Here is a 27903-nt window from a genome sequence, read left to right on the forward strand (position 1 = left end):
CACTCCATGCCCTCTTTTGTGAGACCCACACCTAACGCCATGGTCTCCAGAAGGAATCCCCAGGGATGTGAAGATACCTGGGGAGCTCAGATGGGAGATCAGTCCTCCAAGAAGAAAGTTTTGTGTTGGTTTTTTAAAATTCCCACCAGTGGTAGGGATGGTGTCATGAAGTGTAGGCCAGGGGACCTTGCCAGCGGAGACCCTGGTTGTCCCCTCTCCTCTCCCAGGGTCAGAAGCAGGGACTTATGGAAGGGAACGGTCAGGGTGGGGGCCAAGGCACAGAAGGACATATTTAATGCTCTCAGGGAATTCACAGTCATGCCCCAAATCTGATAAGCTGAGCTGGTCTCCCAAACCAGGCAGTAAACCTGTATTCTTGGTCATATCTCCAGTGGACTATAGAAAAAATGATGGATGGAGATTGAATCATCTAATATTTGCCCAGATCTCATTGCTCTGTCTAGACCTACTGTCAGTTTCATTTTTCACCTCCACCTCCTGGAAAAGAAAGAATAAACAAGATATTTGGGTACATTTTAGGGAGGCACAGTGTGATAGAATTTGGAGTCCAAAATGCTACAGGTCGGAATATCTGGGCAGCTTCCCACACGGTCCTGGGCATTGATTCCTGCTCTGTGAGAGGAGGATTTACTGGCTGCCTGAGAAGTTTGTTTTACAAGTAGGAGGAATGTATGGAAAATATCTGGCACTTAATAAATGCCAAAAAGTGTAAATTCTCCTTTCTGACCTAATTTCCTAGACCCCTTGGGGAAGGAAGCAGCAGGTTACCGAATATGAGTGCGATAAATCAGTAAATATGTTTATTTTGTTGTAAGATTGCTGTTGCTTAGAACACAGTAACTGAGAAGGTTCTGAATGGTGATGGTGACTAAGACCAAACCAGATGAAAAAGCTATTGTGTATGAAGACAGGCCTTGTGCCAAAGATAAAGTAAAGCAATATTTCACCAATTCTTATAATTATATGGCAAAATTCACAGTCTGTTGAGTTCCTCTAGACCAGGAATGAAAATATGGGGCACCCACACTACCATCCCTCTACCTCTGTGCACATGGCAGACAGTGCTAATTGATGCCAGAGTTATTTCCTTGTGAGTGCAATTGACTGCCCCTGGAATTGGTTTGTGACTATTAAGGCAGCGTAGCACTTCCAGCAGCCACTGACAACCACTTGGAACCCATTTTATTCCATTCCAGACCAAACCTCACATTTTATGGATAAGAAAACAGAGATGGGGGGATATAATTTTTCTCCAAATTATGCAGCGATTGAATCTGGAACTTCATTTCCATTTCAGTTCAGTGTAGTTTCCCATTTCAGAAGCAGGATCTCAGCATCCCTGTTTTGTCATCTCTCCGAGAAGATGGGCTGCCTCATGCTGAGAAAGATGGTGAGGATCAATGGGGAAAGGGTTTTCTTAGGTCCGAGGAGAAAAATCAGAAGTTCATAAAGTAGTGTATAAAGATTGTGAGCTCTAGGAAGGCAGGGACCCTGTCTGTCCTGTGTCATCTCTGTATCCCTGTGATTGTGCTTGACATGGGGCAGGTGCTCAGTAGCTGAATGAGCACATTACATAGATGAAAGTTGTATGAGCCAGGTGGACACTGGGGAATATAAACAGAAGTAAAAGTCCTTGAGCAAAGGCTCAATAAAGAGCTGCAAGTATGTAAATGAGTTTCATTTGTTTGATAAATGAGCCTCCCTGTTATTTTCTTGCCCTCATTCATACATCTGCATTTTTGAACATCAATTTTTGGGCAATATATTGTTTTACAGATGTGGATGCTAGGGTTTAGAGAAGTTAGATTCCAAAAGTCATGATAGATAATTAAATGGTGGAACTGCAACTCAGACAGAAATTGTGGCCATTTCGATAGAAAATATATTTCTGATTAAAAAAAATTATGGGAATTTACAGCCATAATTTTGGGGCAGTTTTGATCATAAACCTTCTACCACTTGGTTACAACTTGTGTCATTCGTAACAACAGTTTTTGAATGACCCCTGTCCCAAATGACTGAAATGGAAGACCAAAGTCACAAAAGGACAGCTTTGTGGCAAGGAACACAGGGTCTTCTCCTCCGCGGGGTGGCAGAACCCCTTGGGGTCAGAGGAGGATGGTCAGGGAACTATGGAATCTCTCACCTACTTTTGTTTTCACCATTGACTGGGTGTCAGACGTGCTGCCACTGAAGAAGAATGTTCTAAAGCACCAACGAGGAGCATTTGAAGTGGGTGGCATGCTCCCGTGTCTGAAGAGGCCTCCACCACATTTCCATGATGTGATGTGGAAAATACAAACACGGGGGAAACAGCTTGAGTTTGCCATAGTCTCATAATTCAGGGCCTCCAGAGAAGAAACAGCAGGTACACAAAGTGGAGGGAATAGTGGTTAGGATGGAAAAACATCCATCCTGGCTCGAAGATGGAGCAGGGCCTGCTCCCCAGGCCAGCAGGTCCCCAGGTGACGAGCTGGGCAGAGGCCAACAGACCCTGCCCTTCCCGGGCCTGGCAAGCAGCAGAACGTAGGCTCAGCTACACACATGCAAGTTTTCCCACCCAGTAACTTCTGCTGTTTTTCTTTGCTTCTGGGGTTCTGTTTTCCCTGATGATGTCTGTGGGAACCTCCTTCTCTGGAGAGAGCCCACATGCTATAGTCAGTAGTCACGTGCAGTGCCTGCCTTGGGCAGAGCTGCTCCCCACACCCTCCCTTCACCTCCCACAGCTTTGCTGGGATTTGGAGGGTGAGAAAAGGAAAGAGAACAAATACTCTTGAGCATCTACCATGTGCCCCATGTTGGGTGACCATTTCACGTAAGCTGTTTTCTTTACTCTTACCAAACCCACCTACAAGGGAGGTACTAGCCTGGTGTTAAAGGTTAGGCATTAGGCCAGGCGTGGTGGCTCACATCTGTAATCCCAGTCCTTTAGGAGGCAAGATGGGAAGATCACTCAAGGCTAGGAGTTTGAGGCCAGCCTAGGCAACATAGTGAGACCCCATCTCTACAAAAAGCTTTAAAAATTAGCTGGGGGTGGTGGCATGTACCTGCAGTCCTAGCTATCTGGAGGCTGAAGCAGGAGGATTGCTCGAGTCCGGAGTTTGAAGCTACAGTGAGCTGTAGTGAGGCTGTTGCCCTCCAGCCTGGATGACATAATGAGAAGCTGTCTGAAAAGAAATGAGGAGTTAAAAGCACAGAGTGACTTGCCAAGGTCACCCAGCTAGTAAATAACAGAGTTGGGATTTGGAAATAAGTCTGCTTACTCAAAAGCCTAGACTCCTTCTAGTGCACAGCACGACCTTACAAAAAGACCAAATGGGAAACTTGCTGATAATGCTAGAATGTCTGGCACATGCCGTGACATGTGGGGCATGCTTATCATTCTTAATTTTTTTAGCCACATTACTAGTCAGGCTTTTTCATTCCCATTTTAGAGGGAATACAATTTATTATTAAATTTTAAAAATTTAGAATTAAAATTACTTTGAAGTGAGGAAACTGCAGTCCAGTCCAGGTAAATGACTTACCCAGGCTCGGCCAGCAAGACCTGGAAGCCGATGGGCAGCTCACGGTGGGGGGCCTGGGTCTTTTCAGCGCTCTTGGCCGGGGTCTCTGCTGGGAGAGCTGGGGCTGTCCCCACAATGAGCTGGGTTCCTTGTGCACCAGCATGAGCTCCACTGAGGTAACTGTGAAGCGGGTGGCTCCAAGGTGTCTGCCATCAGGAAACCTGGGTGTGCCCAACCACCTTCCCTGGGCCATCTGCACACAGCCTCTCCCTTGGAGCTGGAGCGTCCCAGATTTCCTGCCATCTCACAAAGGTGAAGCAAAATCTGATGTAAATGCTTATGAGCAAAATGAGGTCAAAGCATATGTTTTTTTCATGACTGAAATATATTAAGGTTTTTTTCCAGGTTCATTAGCTGAAATGATTCAACATGAAAATTTAAAAAAATTCCAGAAGCCCCTTTTTTGTCCTCACCATGCAAGAACATTGTGGGGAAAGAAAAAATAATGCTGAGGGCAGGGAAATAGTTGGGCTGGAGGAGGTTGGAAGCTGGGAGCACAGCAGAGGCCCAGGGGGATGGCAGGCACCCCTCTCCCCAGCCGAGTGCTTGGGGAAGTGACTTTTTTTCTGCCCATGGAAAAACAACTTAGCTTTTGTTTTCTGTTGCTTTACATTTTCTTTATCTTTTCCTATTCTTTTTTTAAAGGCAATTGAGGGAATTTTTTGAGCCATATTTTTAAAAGAGGGTGATGGATTGGAAGCCCTAAAGCAGTGGTTCTTTTTTTTTGAAACAGAGTCTTGTCACCTTCAGTAGAGTACCCTGATGTCACAGCTCACAGCAACCTCCAACTCCTGGGTTAAGCAATTCTGTTGCCTCAGCCTCCCAAGTAGCTGGGACGGCAGGCGCCCACCACAAGGCCTGGCTATTTTTTTGTTGCAATTACCATTGTTGTTTGGCAGGCCTGGGTGGGGTTCGAACCCGCCAGCCCCAGTGTAGTGGCCGGCGCCCTAACCACGGAGCTACTGTCGCCAAGCCAAAGAAGTGGCCTTAACCCTTGGCATACAACAGAATTTCCTTCTTTTTTTTTTTTTTTTTTTTGCGGTTTTTTGGCCGGGGCTGAGTTTGAACCCACCACCTTCAGCATATGGGGCCAGCGCTCAGAATATCCTTCTTAATCTGGCTTGAACTCGTAGGAAGAGAAATGCATTTTATTTTGACTTACTTTTCAATTAAATTGAGTAGTTCCTTCAACCTTAAATGTAGACAACCAACTACGGTGTTATTAACAAGGGCTTTGTACCAATAGCAATCACAGACATTTTTATATTCTTACTGTTGTTACACATACCTTGAAATAGCATTTACGTTCATCACTACTTAGAAATTAAAATAGCTGTCAGACCTGCCGCTTGATCTTGCTATATGGTGTGCTGATAAGGAATCCCATAAAATACTAGATCTCAAATCTTTTGATACCTGTATTGCAGGACAGCCTTCCTTTGTAAGGATGCCTGGTTTCCTTTACTCATCTACGTGTGTTATTCTGAGAAGGGGTCCGTGAGCTTCATCAGGCTGCCAAAGTGGTTAGACCCCTTATTTTCTCTTATTTTTATTTCAGATTAATATAAGGATACAAACAATTAGGTTTCAACGTTTGCATTTGTTAGGTAAAGTCCCTGTTGTGGTGTGTCCCACACCTAGGAGGTGTGCCATATACCCTTACATTATGCCCATCCTGGAGAATCTTGAACATGCTGGGATTGGGGTCCACCTCAGCTGTAGGAGTCGCCCAGATCTGCCATTGATACCAGTGTAAGTAGCTGGCTGGGGAGCCTGAACAGATTGCTGCTGTTGGTGACAGCAGCGAGGGTCAGTCTTCCTCTGAGAAGGCCTCTGGCCTTCGGATGCAGCTTGCCAGCCGGAACCGCTTTGTGAAGCATCCTTTCCCCCTCTGCCACCTGTCTCACCAGGGGAGACATCCAGGGGAGATGTTTGATGTGTCAGGAGGGATCGCCGGCCCTGGAACCTGCTTCTTCCTTAGAGAAGATGTCACTTGCCCTACTGAAGTCTCCAGCCTCAAGCCTGTGTGAGGGACAGAGATAAAGATGACTCAGACCGTGAGCCTCTGGGCTGAGTCTCAGAAGGACCTAGACCTGGTCTGAGCAGTGTCGCCCAGGGCTGCACAGGTGCAGGGACATGGCACGTGTCCTTTCTTCCTTCCCAAGGCAAAGCAAAACCAGTTGTAAGAGATTGGGTAAGGCTGAGTCAGCTCCCTGACGCATATAAAAAGAGTAAACAAGAAAGTGACTGAGTAAATACAGAGAGAAACTCTGTCATCCATAAGCTGGGGGGAGGAGGGGGAGTGTTCTGAAAGCACCAGAAATGGGGCTGAGCAGTGAGAAGGTTCTCAGATCCTACTTGGCTTTTTGTAGTTACTGAAAAGCATAAGCAGACGCTTCTGCCCTGCCCTGGTCCTGTCCCGCCATCCTCCAGCCCCATCATAATTGAAGGACTCGCATAGCCAATCATGGGAATTATCCCAGGCCTAGCCGGTACAGGGGCACTATGTGATCAACTAAATCTAGTCCTGTTCACTGCTGTGCGTGGAAGGAAGAGGATTTCATTAGGGGCTGTGGAAGAAGTTTTCTGAGAGAGGTGACACGAAGTCAGACATTGTCCTGACCTCTGCCCCGAGGCCTGGCCATGGTGTCCCTTGATCCATGGAGGCATAAAGGCCCAGGACACCGCTGCCATGGCAGTGGCTCTCCTGCCCTCCAGGGGTGAACCTTGTTTGTCTGGGGCACGTGCCAGCACTGAGAGGACCTCCAGTTCTGGGTGTGTCACCAAGAGCAGCTGTGGCCTGTAGGACTAGAGGCGGGGGGTGGTGGTGGTGGTGCATATGTGGACGAGGGTGTCCTTGGGGGTGCAGATGTGGCCGAGGGTGTCCTCTATTGTTATCCTTCAATGGGAAAAGGAAGGAGGACGTAGCAATGGAGGCCGAGTATGTGGATGAGAGGCCGGAGGGTAGAGCAGGTGCAGCCCTCGGACCTGTGCCACCTGGCAGCTCCGGGGAAAACCTCCCTGCTGTGGCTTCCTGGAGTGCAGCAGTCCAGACCCTTCTTTCCCAGGAGGGTCCGTTGTGTCCTCTAGGAGGGCTTGTCACAGTCCCCTAGAAGTGTCTCCACCTGTGTTTCCTTCCAGGAGGAAAGGGCTGTCGCCATACACCTGACGCATCATGGTCAAGGAGCACTCATGACTCCCCAGACCACCCTGGAGGGCCCACATCATTCCCCGCAGTGGCTTCTGATGTCCACTGTTCATTGCCTGAAACAGTTATTTTAAAAAGAGAGAAAGCATAAAGACTTTCACCTTGGACTTCCAGCATCATGGGGTCAAGGCTGGGATTGAGGGGTGGGCTTAGAGGATGAGACCAAGGGAGCAGCCCCACAGCTGACCCAGGGACCAGGATACCAGCAAGGATTGGTGTCTTATAAAAAATCACTCAGGTTCATAAGATGCCAGCTCTGCCTGACCCTTGAACAGTGAGGGGAGATGCCTGGGTGAGGGAAATGGCCTGGAGAGCTGTGAAGCAGGCTGGAGAGGCCCCAGCCTGCCCAAGGCCAGAGGGATGTTAGCCAGCCTCCTCTCCCAGACGACTGCCTGCCGTTGTGCTCCAGTCATCCACCTGCGGGGTGGGGCAACCCCCCACATGCACTGGCAATACCTGCCAGCCCTGAGATCACCACCTTCAAAGTGCCAGGCAGGAAGGCTGGCAAGGCCAAGGGTGAGTTTGGATGCACTGCGTTCCACTTATCTATTAGCCCCAAACTCGGTGTAAAACACGTGTTTGTTATGCTTCTGGATTCTGTGTGTTAGGAATTTGGACAGGAGATGTCAGGATGGTTTGTCTCTGGCCGTGAAGTTTGTGACCTCAGTTTGAAGCTGCGGCGACTCAGTGCCCAAGGCTGGAGACCCCCAGAGGCTTTTTTCACTTGTGCTCCCGGCTGTTGCCTGGGACTGTGGCCCAACAGCATGGTGGCCTGGGCATCCCCACAGCATGGTGGCGTGGCTCAGAGGACAAGTATCTGCCCAAGGAAAGAACCAAATGAAAGTGACAGTGCCTCTTAGGACCGAGGCTTAAAGCCATGCAGTGTCACTGTCTCCACATTCAGTTCATTAGATGTGAGCCGCTGGAGCCCAGGTGACCTCCTGGGGAGTGGATGGAGGGTTGGGGGGTGAGAACACTGATTTCTGTTTCTAGAAACGATCCCTGGGTCCACAGGTGCTGTCAGTGCTGTGGGTGGAGAAGGAGAGGTGATTCAAGTGAAGGTCTCAGGAGGCTGTGGGGATGGAGACACCTCCTGCCTGGGTGGTGTGGAGACACCAATGACTAACCTGCCATGGGTCACCTTGAGTATTGCCGGACAGGATCTCCCCTCGGGGGGAAAGCCAATAGTGGACGCTCATCACCCTCTCAACCTGAATCTCGGCATTCCCAGCTCAAGTCTTGATAAATCTTATAAACACCTGTTGATCCTTTGTGCCCAAACGTTCCCTCTCTCATCCAGCAGGGCTGGGAGATTAGCACAGGAGAGGTGCTCGCTGCCCTGTGCAGACAGCTGGGGAGGCTTCATTGAGAAGGAGATGTTTGTGCTTCTCCTTAAAGATAAATTCAGCAGACGAGGGAAGTAGGGGCATTCTGGAAGCATGGGGGGAAATCTGGGTCAGAAGAATCTGGCTGGAAGGCAGGTTGGGAACTGACCTTTGAGAGCTCTGTGTGCCCTGCAGAGTTTGGACTCTAGGTCATGGTGGAATATCTTCAGGGTGACAGTCTTGTGGGGATTCAAGACCTTGGTGAATTTGCTAGCGTTCAGGGCCCTTAAGGCCTGCAGATCCAGAAACTGGACGTTCTGAGCCCTCTTGCTAACTAAATTCAGACCTCACTAATGTGTAAACTGAAAGGCCAAGTTCTTTTTTTTTTTTTTTTTTTTTTTTGGCCAGGGCTGGGTTTGAACCCGCCACCTCTGGCATATGGGACCGGCGCCCTACTCCTTGAGCCACAGGCGCCGCCCTAGGCCAGGTTCTTAATTGGCTGAGGAGCATCTCTCTCCAGTCGCAGGAGTGTTGGGACATCATCCGAGACACCTGCTCTCTGTGTCAGGGTTCCGGCCAGGCCAGGTTGTCTGAAGGTTGCTGGTGAGTGAGAATTAAAGCCAAGAGAGGTCAAGGCTACTGAGGGGCATGCCGCGTGGGTTCCAGCTGCTGCCCGGTGCCGCCCTCCAGGCCCCTGCCCTGTCCTTGGGGGATGCACTTCCTTCTTCACTGCCCCTTCCTAGTCACAGTGTTTTATTCTGCCAGAATCGCACAGGCAGGCTGACATCCCAGTGGAAGGAGGGCTGTCTCCTCCTCCGATTATGTGTTGATTAAATTATTCCCACCCTCAGCCTCCTGGGGGGGCCTCTGCTGGAGCAGCTTTCAGAACAATGATGACCAGAGACATGCCTAATCAGCTTTGCATTTTAGGCAGATGACGGGCTGGGGCTGCCGGGGGACCTGTGGAGAGGGAGACAGGCTGCACTGTAGACTCACCTCTTTGCTGCCACACTGTGCCAGTGGGGACCCTTGATCCCTGTCTGGGTGGAGACCCCATAAGACGGAGCCCCAAGCTGCCAGTGCCCTTCCCTGCCAGCTTCCTGGCAGGAGCTGGGCAGAAATAGAGCCCCCTCATGAGGGTGGAGCTGGAAAGGACTGGAGCCGGCTTTGTTTCTGTCTGGCACTCAGCATCTTCTCCTGGGACCCAGGTCGGGATTCAGTTCCTGGGAACCTGGTGAAAACTTGGCCCTGGGCCAGTCCCCAGAAGCATTTCTTCTGAAATCACATGGGGACTTTTTGTAGACTGCCCTGGGCTTGGCTGTTTTGTACTGTACCCAGGCACTGTAGGCCCTGGGGGTTTCCAGCCTGGAGTCTGCAGCAAGGAACCACAGTCACAGCTGCAAGGGGGCAGCTCCTTCCGAGGCGTTGCCTGGCCCAGCCCCCATTTTCCTGACAAAAGGGGAGTATGGTCAGGCCCCCTTGCAGGTGGGGGAGCAGAGGCTGAGGCAGGTTGCTCCCCTGAGTGGATGGAAGAAGGCAGGTGCCAGGTGGAACACAGGGGTTCTCACTCTTATGATTTGCATCTTTTGCTCTACTGGGGAGCCTGTCTGTCCTCTACTTCTGCAGCTGTTCTTTTTATCATGGGACACTCAGCCAGGAGCATCTTCCTGGATCTTGGCCCCCATTTGCTGTCTGAGTTCACATCCCAGCTCCGCCACTCACTCACTGTGTGACTTTGGCAAGTTACTTGGCCTCTCTGTGCCTCAGTTTCCTTATCTGTAATAGAAAATAATCACACTCCTTTCTCGGTGGATTGTTTTGAAGATTACATGAATTAATATAATTCATGGACACAGGACCGCTCTGGCACACAGGAAACATAATAAATCTTGGTCATTGTGACTATGTCTGATGACGATCACCGTCCTCATATGGAATCCTTGTGCAGAAGCTGCAGCTGACACACAGAGGCCCTGAATTCAGGCCAGACTCTGTGGTGACAGAGGGGTGGACACCTCCTGGCCTCCTCCCTTGGAATACTGAGGGCCAAGGTCAGAAGCCGGCTCCCTGGGGCCCTGTGGCTTACCTTCCTGGACATCCCTCTTCCTGGGGCCACTGGCTTCTCCTCCCCCTCTTCCCCTGACCGAGACCACCCCACTCTGTTCCATAGAATACTATTGCTGAATCACCCCATGTTGATCCAGTTGGCAGAATAATATATAAGACTCCCTGTACAATAGTAAAATAATTTTTAGTTTCAGTCTGTGCCATGCAATAATGAGGACATGCTATATTAGAATATTATTCGTCGTTTACTTGAAATTCAAATTTCACTGGGTGTCCTGTAATTTTATTCGCTAAATCTGAAAATCTTACTTTGAGGCCCTGAATCTAAGGGGTCCTGTGCAATCTGGAACCCAGACACGTTGAGGCGGGGCAGGACTGAGTCCTTCTGTGTACTCCTAGGAGAACTGGGAGTGCTGCAGGACCAGGAGCTGTCATGTTATTGATGTTCTGGACCCTGAAATTCCCATATTCTGCATATAGAACACTAGATGTGTTTGGGGAAGGACAAACCAGGCCGGGCCTGGGGCTCCACCCCCACCACAAGCCTTTGGAACAGGCATGGGGGCTGTGTAGACCCACAGACTCCAGGAAAGTGTTGAGGGAGAGTAAGTAGAGAGGGCTTCTAACCCAGACTGAATGACAGCCACTCAGTCGATCAGAGATGACTCGGGAACATGCAGAAGTTTCCTTTGGAATTAAATAGGGTTTGAGTTCTTGGGAGGAAACGCCACTCAGGGTGAAAGAATGTGTTGGGAAGGTCTGTGAGTGGGGCTGGCTCTCTGTGGCTTGGCAGCAGGACAAGTTCTCTGGAGGAGGGAACAAACTATTCCAGAGGCTGATGGAGAGAGGAGGCTCCCCAGGGAGCTCTGGATCCGGGGACAGGGAGAGGAGAGAGAGAGAACTCCAAGACAACTTCTTGAATGACCTGGGCACAGGGGGCATGGAAGGGCCAGGAGCAGGCATCCTCCATGCTCTGGTCCCCAGCCCCAAGGGACATCTTCCTCTCCCTGGGCTGTGACTTGGCAAAGCAGCCCCAGGCGGCCCAGGCTTTGGCAGACACTGGCACTGCAGGATGATAACTGCTGGCACCCGTGGGTTCTTGGCTCTCTCCTGGATTTTTCCAGAGGGCAGTCTCTGCAGCGTGGGTCAGGCCAGAACCCTTGGTGAGGTCTGGGGCCTGCCCCACCCTGTGCAGGCTGAAAGTTTCCAGCGCAGGCTCCAGGAAAGACCAGCAGTGCCCTGCTGTGTTCCAGATAGCTGTGTCCTACAGGCTCCTCTGATGGACCTGGTTTTAAGATCAAACAAGGACTCTCAGGAATGGAGAAAACCTGACCTGGAAATTGCACAGAAGGAAAAGGGAGGCTGCCTGCCACTCTCCCTTCCTGTTCCTAACCCTCTAGTTACCCTGCAGTCACCCAGTGCTGGGGCCAGCTCCGAGGCCCCTGCTCTCTTGCACAGAAGAGCACAGCTGGCAGCCCCCTCCTCCAGAGCTCCGGAGCGCTCTGTTGCCCCACACGGCCAACCCCTACCTCTCCCTCCTACGCAGTCCCCAGCAGTTGCCCTCATCTCAACAGAGCACTGGCCTGAGTCAGGCGGAACTTGAGTGCAGCCCTGCCACTTCTGACTCGTGACCTTGGCAAGCAGCGTCATCTCGCTGCCTCAGTTTCCTTGTCTGTAAAATGGGGCCTCTTTTGGTTGCATTGGAAGGCCGGACAGTGTGAAGATGAAATAAGGTGCCACTTGCCCAGGATTGTCCCCCTCGGAAGGTGGCCAGCCCAAGGCCCTCCTGTAGTTCTATGCCACTGTCCCTCTCCCTCTCGTCTTGCCCCATAGCAGGTGCCCAGGATGAAGCAGGAGGTTGTCTTGTGGGGTTGAGTAAGAGCCCTGGCGCCCGCCTGATGGTCTGGGCCTTTTCAGTAGAGAAAGTATTTGTGAAGAGGAGGAGATCCGTCGGCCCGAGCGTAAGCGCAGGAGAAGCCTCATTTGTACCCCTGTCATGAGTTAGTCCCCACCACCCTGCAAGGTCAGCTGCGCTCTTGGTCCATTTTTGTGCTGCTACATAGGACACCTGTGTCCTGGTGATTTACAGTGAACGGAGATTCCCGGGCTCACATCTGGAGGTTGAGAAGTCCATGATGGAGCGGCTGTGGGACAAGGCAGTGGGAAGGCCCTCCCTGGTCGCCAGCCTCTCCATCATGGACTTCTCAGCCTCCAGACGTGAGCCCGGGAATCTCCGTTCGCTGTAAATCACCCAGACACAGGTGTCCTATGTAGCAGCACAAAAATGGACCAAGAGCGCAGCTGACCTTGCAACTCCCTCTTGCTGAAGGGAGAGATGTTCTGGGTGGAGGCTGCCAAGCTCTGCACACATCCTATCTCTTTTGTTTTATTTTATTATTTATTTATTTATTTATTTTATCACCCTCGGTAGAATGCCATGACATCACAGCTCACAGCAACCTCAAACTCTTGGGCTCAGGCTATTCCTTTATCTCAGCCTCCCATGTGGCCTCCTCCTTTGGGCCTCCTGAGAACAAATGAAGACGTCTGGGATTTCTGAGGAGTGTGGCAGAACCAATGCCCAGCCAGTGGGAGGAAGGAGGTACCGCAGGAGCAGCGCACCCGCCGGCCCCACACAGACGCGATTCGCTTGCTACTCCCATCCCTCTCCACAGCTTGGCTTCTGCGTCCTCAGAGCCTCTCTTCCTTTTTAAAAACTGGAAAATCAAAGACTCAGACAGCTCCTTTGCCATTTTCCACTATTTCACATAATTGTAGAAAGACCGGGGTGGTTTCCAGCCCCACATCCCTGCCAGATCTATGCCGTCCCCGTCAGCATCTTGCCGCCTGCCAGCTTCTGGGCTTTCTAAATATAGATCCCTCCTCAGGCTGACAAAGAAAGAATCCCTGAATGGCTGCAGCCCCGTGGTCCCGGCTTCTGGGCTGCCTGTCAGATTTCCCAGGCAGGATGGGAGGGTGGAATGGGGACAGATGGGGAGTGGCTGGCCAGGAGGGGAGCACTGAAGCCCATGTAGCTGGCTTTTGTCACCCAGCCTTAGTGACATTTAGGCCCACAGACTTGTGGCCTTGGCCTAGAGTTCCTGCCTTCTGTCTCTGGGGACACGTGGGGCCCAGGGCCCTGTCCCAGGCAGGTTCTGCTAAACTGTGACTGACCTCGTGGAGAGGAAATGAAAAGAGCCTGCCTTAGAACTCCTGACTCTGCTTTAGTCAAGCCAGGTGACTTTGGGCTGATTCCTCACCTTAAGTCTCAGTTTCCATGTCTGTGAAGTGGGGACAAGAACCACACCAAGGGAATTAGAGGGAACTTGTGCCAGGTGGTGGGGTCCAGTGCTGCCGCCCTCCCGTGCCTGGGCTCCATCTCTTGGCGTGATGCTGGTGTAGCCCCCAAGGGCAGGTGCTCCACCAGGCATCTCTGGCTGTGCGATGCTTAGCGAGGCCTGCACCTTGTCCTTAGTGTACGTCTTCTGCTCAGCCTGGTGTAGGAGGGAGTCCCTCTCCAGTCGTAGGGCCCAGCGAGATACTTGCTCTTCACAAAACACAATCCTGAGCCTGGAGCTGCCACAGTCTTTAGAAGGGGAAGAAGCCAAGCCTTCCTTTCCCCTTCCTGGCCTCTTCAGATCTCAACTCCTTCACCGTCAGGCCCCAGGTGGGTGCTGAGGTCCCTTTAACACACTGGCCCAAATACAGACATAACCCTGAGCATAGGTAAGAGCAACTAAATATTGAAAAGAATGAAACCCGAATTTCTGGTCTCTGGGCCTGGCTGTGCTTGGGACACCAACCCGTGTCCTCCTGGCCATCCACTCAGTTCTGATAAGGGTGGAGGGCTAGTCTCTAACAACAGGGAAAGTGGTACCTGCCCCTCCTGGTTGGGGTCCGCAGGAGAGACCCAGTGGAAGTAGCTATATGACAGAAAGCCTAGGAGACAAGAGAGCACTCCGCCCCATGACTATTTGGCACCCTTGGGATGTAGATAAGACTAGATGTTCAATCCCCAGGTGCCAACAAGGACAGAGATGTTGGTGTTGGTGGAAGCATCAGGCTCCTTTGTCTTAGCCCTGTCTTTCAGCAGGGGTGCACTGGGGGGGAATCAGGCTTTGGGTGGGAGGGGGAGCAGTGTACAGCTGCCTGCTGGGTGGCCACCCTTCACAGTGCACTAACTCCGTGCAGGTGCCCCGAGAGACATCTCCTGCTCTCACCCTCATTTTTAACAAAGGCCGAGTCAGCAGACCAAAGTCACACAACTCTTAAGTGGCAAAATCAGGATTTAGTTTGTGTATCTTGAAGTCCCAAAATTTCTAGTATGATCATAATTCTTAAAAAGCATATCTAAGGTCTGCTAGGAATGATGGTTGCACACCCACGCCAGGCAAGCTGGTGGGCTTTATTATAACAAAAGCCCCAAGCTTGTGGGGATGTCGTGTGAACCAACCTACCAGAGCCCTATCAAAGACATGTCAGCAAAGGAAACCAGCAGCTTTAGTATATTTAGATTTTTCAAAGGTCTTCGGCAAAGTTCCACACCAAAAAAATTTTTCCACACTTAGAAAAAATTTAATTTTGCAGGGAATGCTTTGTTGAGTAGCCTGTTTAGAGAAAGGAAGATCATCGTAAGGATAAACATGTACTTTTCTTGGAGAATTGTAAACAGCAGGGTCTCTCGTGGGTGGATGGAAGAGCCTTAACTCATATTTTTAATTAAAGATCTGGAAAAGGAAGTGAGTATATAGTGAAAATTCCAAGTCTAGAAGGACTTTTGGGGAATGAGAGCCAAGTTAATAGAATGTATACACACACACACACGTATATTTTGCTTTGGTTCTCCAATCATTGGTAATGATCAGCATTTTGTTAGTCGTGCAAATTGCAAATTGTTTCATCTACTCAACATGGATCTGTTTTGTGTCCCTGATGTTTCAGGTGCAGTCCTGGGCACAGGCATGTTACTTGGTATTTTTCCGCTTTACACAAGTGGGCTGATGATGTTCTAACATGCTTGTTTGACTTTCCAATGTATTATAGAATCACTATGCAAAGAACTATTTCATTCTTATTAATGTTTACAAGGAAGCATTTTCCCATGACGTGACTGTACAATAATTTAATCAGTTCATTCTTGTTGGGCATTTCTGTTACTTCCGGATTACAAATAACGTGACAATGTAGGCGATTACATTCTTGTACTCAGATATTGCACATATGGATAAGTGTTTCTGAGGAGAGTCCTAGAAGAGAAATCACTGGGTCAAAGGTCATGCATTTAACTTCAGATAGATGCTGATGCAAAAAAACCAAGCTCAATTTTAGTTACCCCAAAGCATTTGGCAATGCTCATTTCCTCAAACCAACATTGGATATTCTATTAGTTTCCTATTGATGCTGTAACAATTTACCACAAATTTAGTGGATTCAAACAACACAAATTTACTGTCTCCCAGTTCTGGAAGTTAGAGGTCCGACATGAGTCTCCTTACGCTAAAATGGAAGTGTGCACAGGGCTTTCTGGAAGCTCTAGGGGAGATTCCGGCCCGTGGGCCCCTTCCATCTTCAACCAGGGCCAGTGGAGTCCCCATGACCTCGCACATGGCCTTGTTCTGATACTGACTCTTCTACTCCCTTGTCCACCTCTGAGGTCCCTTATTAGGATAAGGCACACCTGGGTAATCCGCGCTATCTCTCCAGCTTCAGGTCAGTTATTTAGCAACCTTAATTCCATCTGCAACGCGCTTTATTCCTTTTCATATAACAACATATCTGCAGGTTCCTGGGAGTAGGACATGGGCATCTTTGGGGGGCTGTTATGATCAACCTTTTTAACATTTTCCATTCTAAGTGGAAAAAATGGTATTTTGCTCTTTTAAGCTGCATTTTCTTGATTACCGGTGAGGTCTTTTTCTGTGTGAATCAGCAAAGAAATTCCGTGGTTGTAAGCTGTAAGTTGTTCATACCTGCCTCCCTGGGTTCCTCTTGCTTTGTGCCTCCAGGCCCTTCCTCCCTCCCAAATGTCAGCCCTCCCACTCCATCCTCCTGCTGTGCCGCTGTGGAAGAAATGTCAGGCAGCTTCTGGCTGGGGTGCCCGGCGTTGAGTATGTGAATAGCAGGGCATGGTGGGCTGAGACAGGGAGTGCCTCTGACTTGCTCCAGCCCTGGGCCTTTTTATGCCATGTGGGCTGTAGTTCTGGCTCAGCCCCTTCACTTGGGGGCAGCTGTTCCACCTGCGTCAGAGCCTTGATTTTTCTTATCCATAAAAACAGCAATGGTGTCATACCTGACATGTGAGGGTTCTTGAGAAAGTAACAGGAACAAAAGCATCCACGGCTATGTTTGCAAGGGAGCATCCTGGCTGTGAGCTGCTGACTCTGTGGTGCTGATCAGCGCAGTGGGCAGAGCCTGGCTGAGCTGGGTGGGGCCCTGGGAGACGTGTGGAAGGGTAATGTCAGGTCATTTTCTAGGGTGTCAGCGATGTGATCTCCTTTGACACTTCCTGAGAAATTATAGTCAAGAGTTAAACTGCATTTCAGTTATTCTGAAGCCCTCATTGAGCGCAGAGCCTGGTGTCTGCTGGTGACTCCTACACAGCAAGAAATGTGGACGCCTTCACCTGGGCCTCCTCCCACCATCCTCCAGGGGGCTGTGGGAAGACAGTGTCCGATGGCACTGAGGGTCTCCCTAATGGGTCTTCCTTGCTTGGTGAGCAGAGCACGACCCACACTCTGGGGTGTGCCAGGCTGTGGGTTGACCTCAGGGCTGGGTGGCAACAGTGCTGTGCAGAGGTCTGGCCTCAACCAAACCCCAGTGCTGGCCAGAGGACGCCAGCTACTTTTCAGGCCTGGCCCGGGCTTCTCTGTTTATCCCCGACTCTCGTAGGACCCTGCTCTTAGTCTCCCCATCTCCACTGTGGGCCTCAGTTCACAGAGCAGGGGCTGGCACTGCCGCTGAGGTCCAGGCCTGCCCTCCAGGCTTTTTTTGGGTTGAGCTCCACACCTGCTTTCAGGATGGTGGATGCCCTGGGTCAGAGGGGGAAAATAGGTTCCTTTACCAGCCAAGACCCTTCCAGGTTTGCAGAGGCCCCAGAGTACAGGCCTCAGGAGGCTTTCTCACCTCTGGCTGCCACATGCCGAGCCCTGCCCCCTTGGCTCAAGGGCTGAGGGTGGAGTCTTTCTGTGCCTGCCAGGAGAAGTCACTGAGTGAGACGGGGGATGTCAACGCTCGTGTGACACTGGCACCACCAAGGAACAATGATTGATGGCTGCCTTGGTCATCACTTCCCCCCCTCTTCTGCCCTCCTCTCCCTGCTTTAAAGTAGTTGGTTTCCAGCAGGCCACAGTGCCTTCTGCCATGTATCTCCTCTGTGACTCCAGCCTCAGGGGTGGGCAGAGTCCCTCCTTTTCCTTTCCCTCTGCCTTCATGTCTCTGGCCAGGTGGAGCTGGTAGCCATGAGAGGAGATTCCAGCCACCCTCCTCTGATTTCGAAGCTGTCAGCCACCCGTACCTCTTGCCCAGACCACAGACCCAGAACCCTGCAGGGCTGGGCTGTGGCCTCCGGGAAGGGTCACCAGTCATGTGCCCTCTACAGCCTCCTCTGTCTTCCCAGTCAGCAGAGCCTGCTGGGGCCTCCAGCCCTTCCTGTGCCGTCAGGCAGGCCTGGACCTCATTAGGAATTTTTATTAAATCCATCTGCTCCACATTGAGGATTAGGCCTGAGCTCCAGTGCTGCTGCCCTGGGTGTGGATGGGAAGGGGGGTACACAGATGTGCTTGTGTGAACTGGGTGTGAAGCCCTGAGGCCCTCCACTGCATTGTGGAGGAAGCCCCTGAGGAAGCCCACCGGGCCTGCAGGACTAGGGGTGCTGAAGAGCAGCAGGCAGGCCAGTGCTCTGGAGCCACTGACGTCTCAGGCCTTTCTTCACCTTCTTGAGCTGAGTCAAGACTCGGGGGCAAAGACAGCCTGACCCTTCCAAGGTGCCAGCGGCTGCTCTGCCTCTGCTGACACGACTGCCCCTGCCTTCCCCAGGAGTGCATCATTGATGAGGACTGTGGGCCTGCCAAGTACTGCCAGTTTTCCAGCTTCCAGTACACCTGCCAGCCGTGCCGGGCCCCACAGACAGTGAGTACACCCGGGGGCCTCCAGGTGCAACCAGGAGTCATGGGGACCTCAGGGTGAAGCTAGGGGTCTCAGCTGGGCTTTCCTCGGTGACGGGGAGGGAACCCCAGAGAGCTGACTCCTGAACGGAGCAGGAAGTCATCCCACTCTAGATGGCAGAGGCCATCTGCAGGCCTGTGGCCACACCTACCCACCCTGAGGTCTGTGGTCACTGCGTCTGCCTCGTAGGTGGCAAAGAAGGAGAGCAGGAGGAGGAGGCCCTAGGCCTGTCCCTTCCCTGGGGACGACCCATCCTAGCAGACACACAGCCCACCCCTGGGTCTTTCTCCCAGTCTGCCCAGTAAGAGTGGACATGGTGAGGGAGAAGGCATAGGCCAGAGCATCTCCTTCAAGGTTTCTCTGAGAAACATGGAGCCAGGGCAGAGGAAGGTCCTTCCACTCAACAGAACCACAAGGGCTCCCAGACTTTGTCTTTCCATTTTTTCTCATTCAGACAATTGGACCACAGTGTGCTAATAAGTTTGGAAACTTATGGTGCCACCAGGTGCCATTTGCCGTGAGGCCGCTGCGGGTGCACCTCCCGCCTCCCCCACTCAGCACCATCTCTGGGCACAGCCACGAGGACCCCCACTTTACTCTCTGACCACTGTGTGGCTCCAGCACTCACAGGCCATCCCCATGGTGGGCCGCGTGGGCCTTCTTTGCCAACTTAACAGAATCATGGCACTGTCCGCATCTTCCTGACCTAGAGACCTAGCAGTGGGGGGAGGCACAAAGACACCCTGCTGTTCTTTGCAGAATCTCAAGCTACCTAGAAAGACTCAGACACATGACTTCCCCTGAGTGCCACTTTTCCGGTGTTTCGACCCCCACATCTCACCAGCCACACTCCCCCCTCCGCCCTTTTGACTCCCACTGAACACATCCTCCTGGGTCTCCTCTCTGCTGAGGGAGGATGTGGTCAGCCCGCTCACCTCCAGCGTCTTCAGGCTGGGCTGGGCTCTCATTGCTCTGCCTCCTGCAGCTCTGCACCCGGGACAGCGAGTGCTGTGCTGACCAGCTGTGCGTCTGGGGTCACTGCACCAAAATGGCCAGCAGAGGCAGTAATGGGACCATCTGTGATAACCAGAGGGACTGCCAACCCGGGCTGTGCTGTGCTTTCCAGAGAGGTGAGTGGCTCCCGGACAGTCCCCGGCTCCACCACACCGAGCCTCCTGGGCCGTGTCCACGCCAACCACAGCAGCTTGGGCTCTTGCCTGCCCGCAGCTCCCAGTGCCTGCTGCCTCGGGAAGCTGCCTGGAGGGTGGCTTTGCGGACACTGCTCCTGTGGGACCTGCATCAGCTCCTGCAGTCTCCCGCTTTGTTCAGACCCTTCCATCTGACTCACAGGCCTCATGCAGCTCCACTTACTTGTCTTTTCTCTCCACTCTCCTCACCCCATTTGGGAATCTCACCAGCCCCAACTTTTCCCACGGAGCCCCACCTCAGGCCTTCATTGGTGCTACGCCCAGGCTTGAATGCCTTCGTTCCACTCCTAACGTCTCCAGGTTTTCTGGCTCTCAAAACCCAGCACAAGCTCACCTCTTCCAGCCAGCTGTCCCTGCTTCAGCTCTCCGGATCATTCCCCCTCTGAGCCCACACAGCCATTCTGTTTCTTCTCATCCTGCTTCAAAGCTAACTGCGCTTTGGGGTTAAGGCTGGAAGGTGGGAGACTCCACCCCAACTCTCTCTTCCCTCCCCTTGGTGCCCTCTTGCTTGGAACTGGGCGCTCAGGGTGAATCTGGGCTGGTTCCAGGCCTGCTGTTCCCTGTGTGCACACCCCTGCCGGTGGAGGGTGAGCTCTGCCATGACCCTGCTAGCCGGCTCCTGGACCTCATCACCTGGGAGCTGGAGCCTGATGGAGCTTTGGACCGATGCCCATGTGCCAGCGGCCTCCTCTGCCAGCCCCACAGGTGAGCCACCCCTTCCTCCCTGTTGGGGCCAAGGTGAGGTGCCACCGTGGGGCCACAGGAACAGGAGCAGGCTTTGCCTGGAGGAGATATAGATTCCATTGAGGGTTTGTTTAACTTGAAAAGTGCTTGGGTCACGCAGATGGCGAATCCGTCAGCAGTCAGCTCTGTAAATGGGGGCCCATCTAGGTGAGGTGAATCTTAGTGAGGGGGTGGCCCAGGGCTCTGCATGTGGCCATGCTCCATGTCAGGCCGCCTCCTGCCTGGACTCAGGTGGAAAGGGGTTAGTGGGGTGTTGTGTCACTGTAGGGGCCACAGAAGCCGGACCTGCAGCTCGAGGGAGGAGCACCTTCTCCTGATGTACACCTTGTTGGGAAGTGGGTGAGAGGAGGGGGTGAGATGTGAGGCAGAGAGTCTGAATGCAGGGACAGCGGCCCAGGCCAGGGACGCCCATGTTCCCAGCGCGCTCTGGTATTTCTGTCAGCCACAGCCTGGTGTATGTGTGCGCGCCGGCCTTCGTCGGGAGCCATGACAGAGACTGGGATGGCCTGCTGCCCAGGGATGCCCCTGATGAGTATGGAGATGATGGCTTCATGGAGGAGGTGCGCCAGGAGCTGGAGAACCTGGAGAAGAGCATGGCCGAGGAGATGGGGCTTGGGGAGCCTGCTGCCGCCAAGCTGCTGGGAGGGGAGGAGATTTAAAGCCAGACCCGGCCATGGGTAGATGTGCAATAGAAATAGCTAATTTATTTCCCCAGGGTGTCCTTGAGGTGTGGGCTGACCAGGATTTTTTCTGTGTCCTTTTCCCGGTAAATTTCCCCTCTGGCCTGATGTGATGAGGTGCTGTGCATTTGTCCGGCTCCCCCAGGCTGTTCTCCAGGCGCCGTGGCTCCAAGGCTTGGCTGGGTGAGGGCAGGACTGGCTGCCAGGCCTAGTCCACATCACTGGCCGCTTCTCCTCCACTGGCTGTCAGGTGGCACATTTTGTCCTGATCGCTTTGAGAATTGTTTAAGGGGAGGGGATGGGAAGCATGTGGAGTTTCCCCGTGATTGGTTTTGGGGAAATGTGGTGAAAGTGCCCTGCTTTGCTAACGTCAACCTGGCAAAATGCAACATGAATTTCACAGTTTCTTTCCGCGGGCTGCCTGCAGCGGCTGCAGTGAAGTGTTCCGCTCGCTCCGTGTCACGTGCATTTACGCATCCTGCGGTTTTACTCAGCTCCTACCTCTGTGCCTGGGCGGCATCTCCATATCCACCACTGATCCACTTTCTGGCCTGCAGAGGGTACAGTGTTCTCCTTGTCAGTCAGGGAACGTGAGGGCTCAGAGACAGCAAGCTGCTTGCCCAAGTCACACAGCAAGTGAAGACCAGAGCCCATTGCCCCCAGGTGTGAGCCCAACCAAGCTCAGTGTTATACTCCGGACTATCCCACCCCAGCCTTAGTACACCAAAAGTACCCCCTAAAATGAAGGAGAATGAGACTTCTGGGTTTTTTTTTGAGGCACATCTGGAATTAAGGTAAAACTAGTTCCGATATCTAAGATGAAGCTTCTGTTAGAAATATTGGTGATCTCACCAGTGTGGGGAGGCTGTCAACCCAGTGGAGACGAGTGGTGTGGACACTGTCCCCGTTAGCACCTGCATTAGTAACTTTGAAGGTACATGATTGGAGCACAGGATATACGTTAACTTGTAGAAACAGCACTTAGGTAATTGCAGACCCAGGATTATAAATTAAATTTGCAAAATCACTTAGCAGCAACTGAAGACCATTATTAACCACATGGAGAACATCAAACAGGACAGTCTCTGTGAAATACGGTTATAATATCCAAACTGAGAACGATGAACTGTATGCCGTTCCACAAATGACATTTTCAGGTGCCATGGACTATTTCCATCCTGTATTCATCCATAGTTATTAAATGTTAAAAGTTGTACATGATTGTATTAGCATGCTTTCTTTGAGTTTTAAATTATGTATAAACACATGTTGCATTTAGAAATCAAGCATAAATCACTTCAACTAGTCTTGTGTCATTCTTGGACGCCTTTCTTCCTTTTGACTTCAAATAAATATAAAATCCTTTCAGCCAAAAAAAGTAAAATAGAAATGACCTGCATTGTAATTAAAGACAGATTTCTTCCATAGAAATAAATTTTCCATAAAACTGAAGCATACCTCTCTTGGCATCAAAATAGTTTAGATATTATAATCATTTCTGGACAAAAATTAGTCTTCAGAGCAGAAATGCTTCACTGCCTTCTGAAAGAACAAATGACCCTTTCCTTGGGAGCCAAATGTGGTTCTGGGCCCTAACACTATAGGGTCTTTAAGGACTACAATAATAAAGCTATTATATGTTTAGGTCAGCTGGGTGGCACAGATTAGGCTGTCTACCTACATTAACTCATTTAATCTTCATTGAATTTAATGTTTTTCATTTAACAGATGAAGAAATGGAAGGGGCTAAAACATTAAATGATGGGTAGGAGTCAGACAAAAACAGGATCTAGGACAGTAGGCCAGACATCTAGTATAGAAAAAAAATACTGATTATTTTAAGATCAAATAGGGAACTGTTCTCTATCCAGTATCAAAAACCATCATGACCCCTCTACACCCTTATTTGTTATTCAACAGATAGTACTGAGACTCTGCACAGAACCAGGTGTTGTGATATGCTTTGGAGGTGCCAAGTTGAACCCAACAGGGTCCCTACCCTGAAGGCATCACAGTCTGATGAGGGAGATACAGCTAAACCAAGTGAGACAAAACAAAACAAAACCAGTTTTCTGGACTTTGTGGGCGGTGGGCAGAAGGAAGGTGGGATGCCATGTAGGAGAAGCTGCAAGTGATCCACAGCAGCTGGAAGGCAAGGAAAACTTGAGCAAGTGTTTAGAGAGGAAGCTAAAAATTATGTCATCCATATAATGACTGAAAATATTGTAGTGAATGAAATAAAACTAGGTCCCTCACTCTTGTAGCTTACGTGGAGGTATACTGTCCTCCTCCACTTTGTCATTGTAGCCTTAAAAATACAAGAACATAAGAGGCTTTGCACAGTACTCAGCTGGAGTTTACATCTGGAGTATCTGGGGTATTACCTTTACTCACACTCCTAAATGAAATATAGGGCGGGTGGGCAGAGGTGGAACTTGAATCTCTGACCGCTGCTCTCTCCCAGATCCAGGGCTCCTGCCAAAAAGCCGTGGCAGACCTCGTCAGTTCAGCTGCTCAGCACAGCTATTCCCAGCCCCTCAGCAAGCCAGGGATGGCCACAGGACGCCACACTGGTCTGACTGATAAAGGGAAAGTGGCAAACAAGAAGAGAGTCTCTGCCCTCACCCCCTCCCTTTTTTCCTGACTCTGAGCATTGTGAGCAGAGTGTGGCATTGGGCTCTGGGACAGCCATCCTGTGCATTCCTGGGGAGGCCTGAGGCAAGTCCATTTCCTTGCCTTTTTAGCCCCTACGGTTGCTCACAGTCCTTGGCTCATGCTCCCTTCATCTCCAAGGCCCACTACCAGCTCCGTCCCTCTCATTGCCAGCTCTCTGGCTGGGAAGGCCTCTCCACTTTTACGGACTCATGATTAGATTGAGTTCATCTGGACAATCCAAAATACTCTTCTCATGTCAAGGTCCTTAACTTCAATCACATTTGCAAAGTCTCTTTTGCCCTGTGAGGTCAATATTTGTTGGACCCAGGGTTTAGGACGTGTACCTGCTACAGAAGAGTAAGAGTCTGAATCCTTGATGTTGAGGGTGGAAACTCATCCTGTTTTATTCCACCATTGCTGGACACCTTTTAAAGTAAACCATTGATATTATACATAAACCTGCTGTTAACCTGTTATTCAAAGCTATAAGCATTTCTGATGTAGGAGCTATTTGCTTAATGACCAATAGCCTGAAGAACAAAGCCCCAGTAGCCCGGTTCTCAGCAGGGCAGAGGACAAGAGCTGAAAAGAGAAGTGAGAGCATGGCTGTGGTGCAAGGGAGGAGGGCAGAGTGAGAGGAGGGCCCTTGGGAATTCCTGTGGTCCATGCAGCCCCTCCAGATAGTCAAGAAATGAAACTTAGTTATTCTGAGATCATGTTTTGATAGGCTGGGTTTCTAGATGAAGGACATACAGCTGTGGAGCGAGGCTGCGTGCAGGCCTGCTGAGAGCTGCCCCTCCAGCAGCAGCAGCACCACGGCTGCCCTCTACAAAAATCAGAGAGGGGGGTGGGGCAGCGCCTATGGCTCAAAGGAGTTAGGTGCTGGCCCCATATACTGGAGGTGGTGGGTTCAAACCGGCCCCGGCCAAAAAAAACAAAACAAAACAAAACAAAAAACCCTGCAAAAATCAGAGAGACAAAACAAAACAAAGCCAGTTTTCTGGACTTTGTGGGCGGTGGGCAGAAGGAAGGAGGGATGCCATGTAGGAGAAGCTGCAAGTGATCCACAGCAGCTGGAAGGCAAGGAAAGCTTAAGCAAGTGTTTAGAGAGGAAGCTGAAAATTATGTCATCCATATGATGACTGTTCATGGGGACTACTGCCAGTTCAGAGTGGTGTGGCCGTCTACCACCATCTACCACAGGAGGAACAAGCTCTGCTAGTTGGGCAGAAGGAAAAGGACCACGCTTTTGCGTCCCCAGTGATTCCTGAGAGGCAAAGAAGATGGGTTCTGACAGCACCCACATCACCAGAGATCAGGCCATGGAAAAGGATGAAATTAAGGATTAAAGACTTGTTGGGGACCAGTGCAGCATGGGGCAGTGGTACACACTTCACAGCAATGACTTGCCAGTGGGAGTGTGGCAGAAGACGTAGTCAAGTTTCCTAAGGGAGCTCAATTTGTTGCTGATAGGACTTGCAGGACATCTACTTCTAAAGTCTACAGTGTTAAAGTGACCAGAAGGAAGGGAACAGTACCTCACCACTGCCAAGAGGCTGCTCAGGTGAACACGTGTCACTCCCCTCTTCCTTACCGTCAGCAGAGCTGGGGTGGAGGAACGGGGCTGGCCACACACGCCCCCTTCAGGCTCTGTGTGTGTGTGTAACTTGGAAGGAAATGACTGAAACTTTAAGATCGGATTTTCTTAACAATGCAAAGTGACTTAAAAGTTACAGGATTACACCAAGCACTAGATGAGAGCCCACTTCCCAGTGGGAAACTGCATCTGACAGAGCATGGTTGACCATTACTAGAAAAGTAGGACCACTGCATATTTAATCTCCTTAAGTGGACTCTCCCTAAATGTGTCACTTAAGCACTTAAGAGGTTGCAAACAGAGTGCCCCCTGTTGGAGGCGCGAGGGACAGAAAGGCGGGAGGCGCTGGGAGAACAGAAAGCAGAAGAGGAGCTTGGTTCCTACCTTTAAAGCAAAGTTATAGGATCCACTAAAAACCTCTGACTCTAACCAATCAAGATGGGCTTCTCTGGTGCAGACGAGCTGGTGAGGGGTGTGAAGAGGCGGTGCTACACTGCTGTGCAGTGAAGGGGCGCAGCACTGTTCCCAGCACTTCTGTGCCCTCCTAGCTTGTCACCCCACTGCTGGCTGCAGCTTTTCCAAATGGCAGTCCGTGCTGCAGGGCATTCTTGGTTTGTCTAGTGTTCTTGATGTTTCTGAAAGCCAAGTGGTGAAAATCAACACTACCTAATCACATGATCACTCCCTCCCCCTTCCTCACGCGAACCCCACTGAAGGGTAGCTTCAATGCACCGAGAACCTATGGACTCCTTTGAAAACCTCATGAAAACTATGTTACCAGCCCCCTAGAAAATCATACATATACACAATTTTGTGTTTGACTTCAGGGCTTATGGCCTTCTTATAAGATTCTGACTGCTGGTAACCAAATTATTGATGTTTTTCAAAAATTACACAGAATTGATTAGATGGAATAGTTTTATTTAGCAAACAAAACCTGCCAATTCAGAGTATCTTGTAGTCCATGTACTGTACTTTAGACTACAATTTGCAAGTCTCAAGCACAAGAGTTGGTTAGGGCCTGGAGGTTGAACAAAAACACAAAATCCAGAGGGAGAACTTAGGAAATACTAGCGAATGAACCAGAATAAAAGATTTTATTGTATTCTATACATTCACAGGTCACGTCCAGATTTAGTAACAACACTGCAATGCTCTGACGCTGTGTGCGCATTCAGTCAGACCACAGGGTGAGTCTGCACCTCTCCTGCATCTATGGATTTACACAGTACCATTCCTAACTGTGGCCTGGCAACAAATGGTTATTTCATTTGATTATTTTCTGACTGGGGCGTAGGTTCACCCATGTCCTCAGAATCTTAAAGTACTTTCCATTACATCAGGAAAGACACTTTAGGGCCCCTTCATGCACTACTTTTATCTATCATGAGAAGTGGACCCTCGATTAGCCAATTTCTGTACAGACCAGCTGAGCATGGCATGGTCCTGAAACCACAGCTTTTGTTTCTCTGGCCAGAATGCACCCCTCCCCTTGAGCACCAGTCTCAGAAATGCAGGTACTTTGTTCTTACAGGGTGTGCATGATTGACACGAGCTCCTGCCCTATGGCAAAAAGCTCTTCAAAACCTCTGCATGCCCTGTGGGAAGCAAGGACACAATTTATCTTGAGTGGCCTGTCCCAGCCTCAGGAGATAAGCAAAGCCAGGCTGCACTGCCCCTGGGCTCAGGGCACTTCATCCACACTCGTCAGAGCCCTACCTGTTAGGCTACAGATCCTCACTTGATTCTGTGAAGCTCAGGGAGGCTGACACATTTGAGCCTTTACTGAAATGATTAAGTGAAACATTGTTTTCACTCTATCAGGCACTGAAAAGCAAGAAGCTTTTATTTTTTCTTTTTAATAATAAAATGCATTTTCTTTACTCTTGGTATCTGTAATATGCCTGCAATTAGAAGTAGCAGTTAACACAAAACAAAGAGAGGGCAGAAGGCACAGACTAAGGAGCGGGTATGAGAAAAATTCTGCCATTTACTCTTACGGGAACACTAAACAAAACCAAACACATTTCAAAGCCCATTTTTTATACAAGTCTGCCTCCTCTGTGCAATAGAAAGTCGGTCCTTGAAAGCAGAGACACTAATAACTCTTGTATCTGAAATACGCAGGCCTGTATCAGAACCAAATGCTATCCTCTCACACCAGAAAATCTAAGTGATCTGGAGACAATTCATCACAAATGATTCTCATTTTCTTCTCAGAACACCAACAATCCTACTAATGCAAACTCAGAACTTTACTTTAATCAAATTCAGCTGAATGCTACACTTTACATGGAATAAAAAGTAGCCAGAAAAATACCTTAGAAAAGATTTTTTTTCCTTGTGGATTCCAAGAGACATTAAGGAATTCTCAACAATTGCATATATTCAAACCGAAGAGCCAACTCTTGCTAACACTATTTTTAAATTTTATCTTTCTTAAAAGGAAAACAGGGTAAAAATCTGATTTTGAAATATTGACAAGATCCCCCAAAGTTGGGCATTCACATCTTTTCATCTCTCTTATGAGAATTTACTGTAAATATATCTTTAGCATAGAAATGAGTTTATTCAATATACATGTTACAAAATGTTATATTTAAAGATGACAAATCTATTCTTTATGCAGATTCTTCATCCACAACTTTAATGACTAAAATAACACAACA

At 50.2% G+C, this 27903-nt stretch overlaps 1 protein-coding gene across 2 annotated transcripts in view; it reads left to right on the top strand.

The window, feature by feature from the left end:
- Positions 1 to 22286, top strand: part of DKK3 (dickkopf WNT signaling pathway inhibitor 3) — a 41766-nt gene extending 19480 nt beyond the window's left edge. The window contains exons 5-8 of one of the 2 annotated variants that reach the window (XM_053560208.1): positions 18222 to 18314; positions 19336 to 19480; positions 20107 to 20263; positions 20745 to 22286. In XM_053560208.1, the coding sequence (XP_053416183.1) occupies positions 18222 to 18314; positions 19336 to 19480; positions 20107 to 20263; positions 20745 to 20961 (612 nt within the window). In that variant the 3' untranslated portion in view covers positions 20962 to 22286. The remainder of the gene's footprint in view (positions 1 to 18221; positions 18315 to 19335; positions 19481 to 20106; positions 20264 to 20744) is intronic. The other variant, XM_053560209.1, reaches the window with a different exon arrangement.
- Positions 22287 to 27903: the final 5617 nt, after the last annotated feature.

The sequence above is a fragment of the Nycticebus coucang genome, chromosome 14 (assembly GCF_027406575.1).
Source record: "Nycticebus coucang isolate mNycCou1 chromosome 14, mNycCou1.pri, whole genome shotgun sequence".
Classification (NCBI taxonomy): domain Eukaryota; kingdom Metazoa; phylum Chordata; class Mammalia; order Primates; family Lorisidae; genus Nycticebus; species Nycticebus coucang.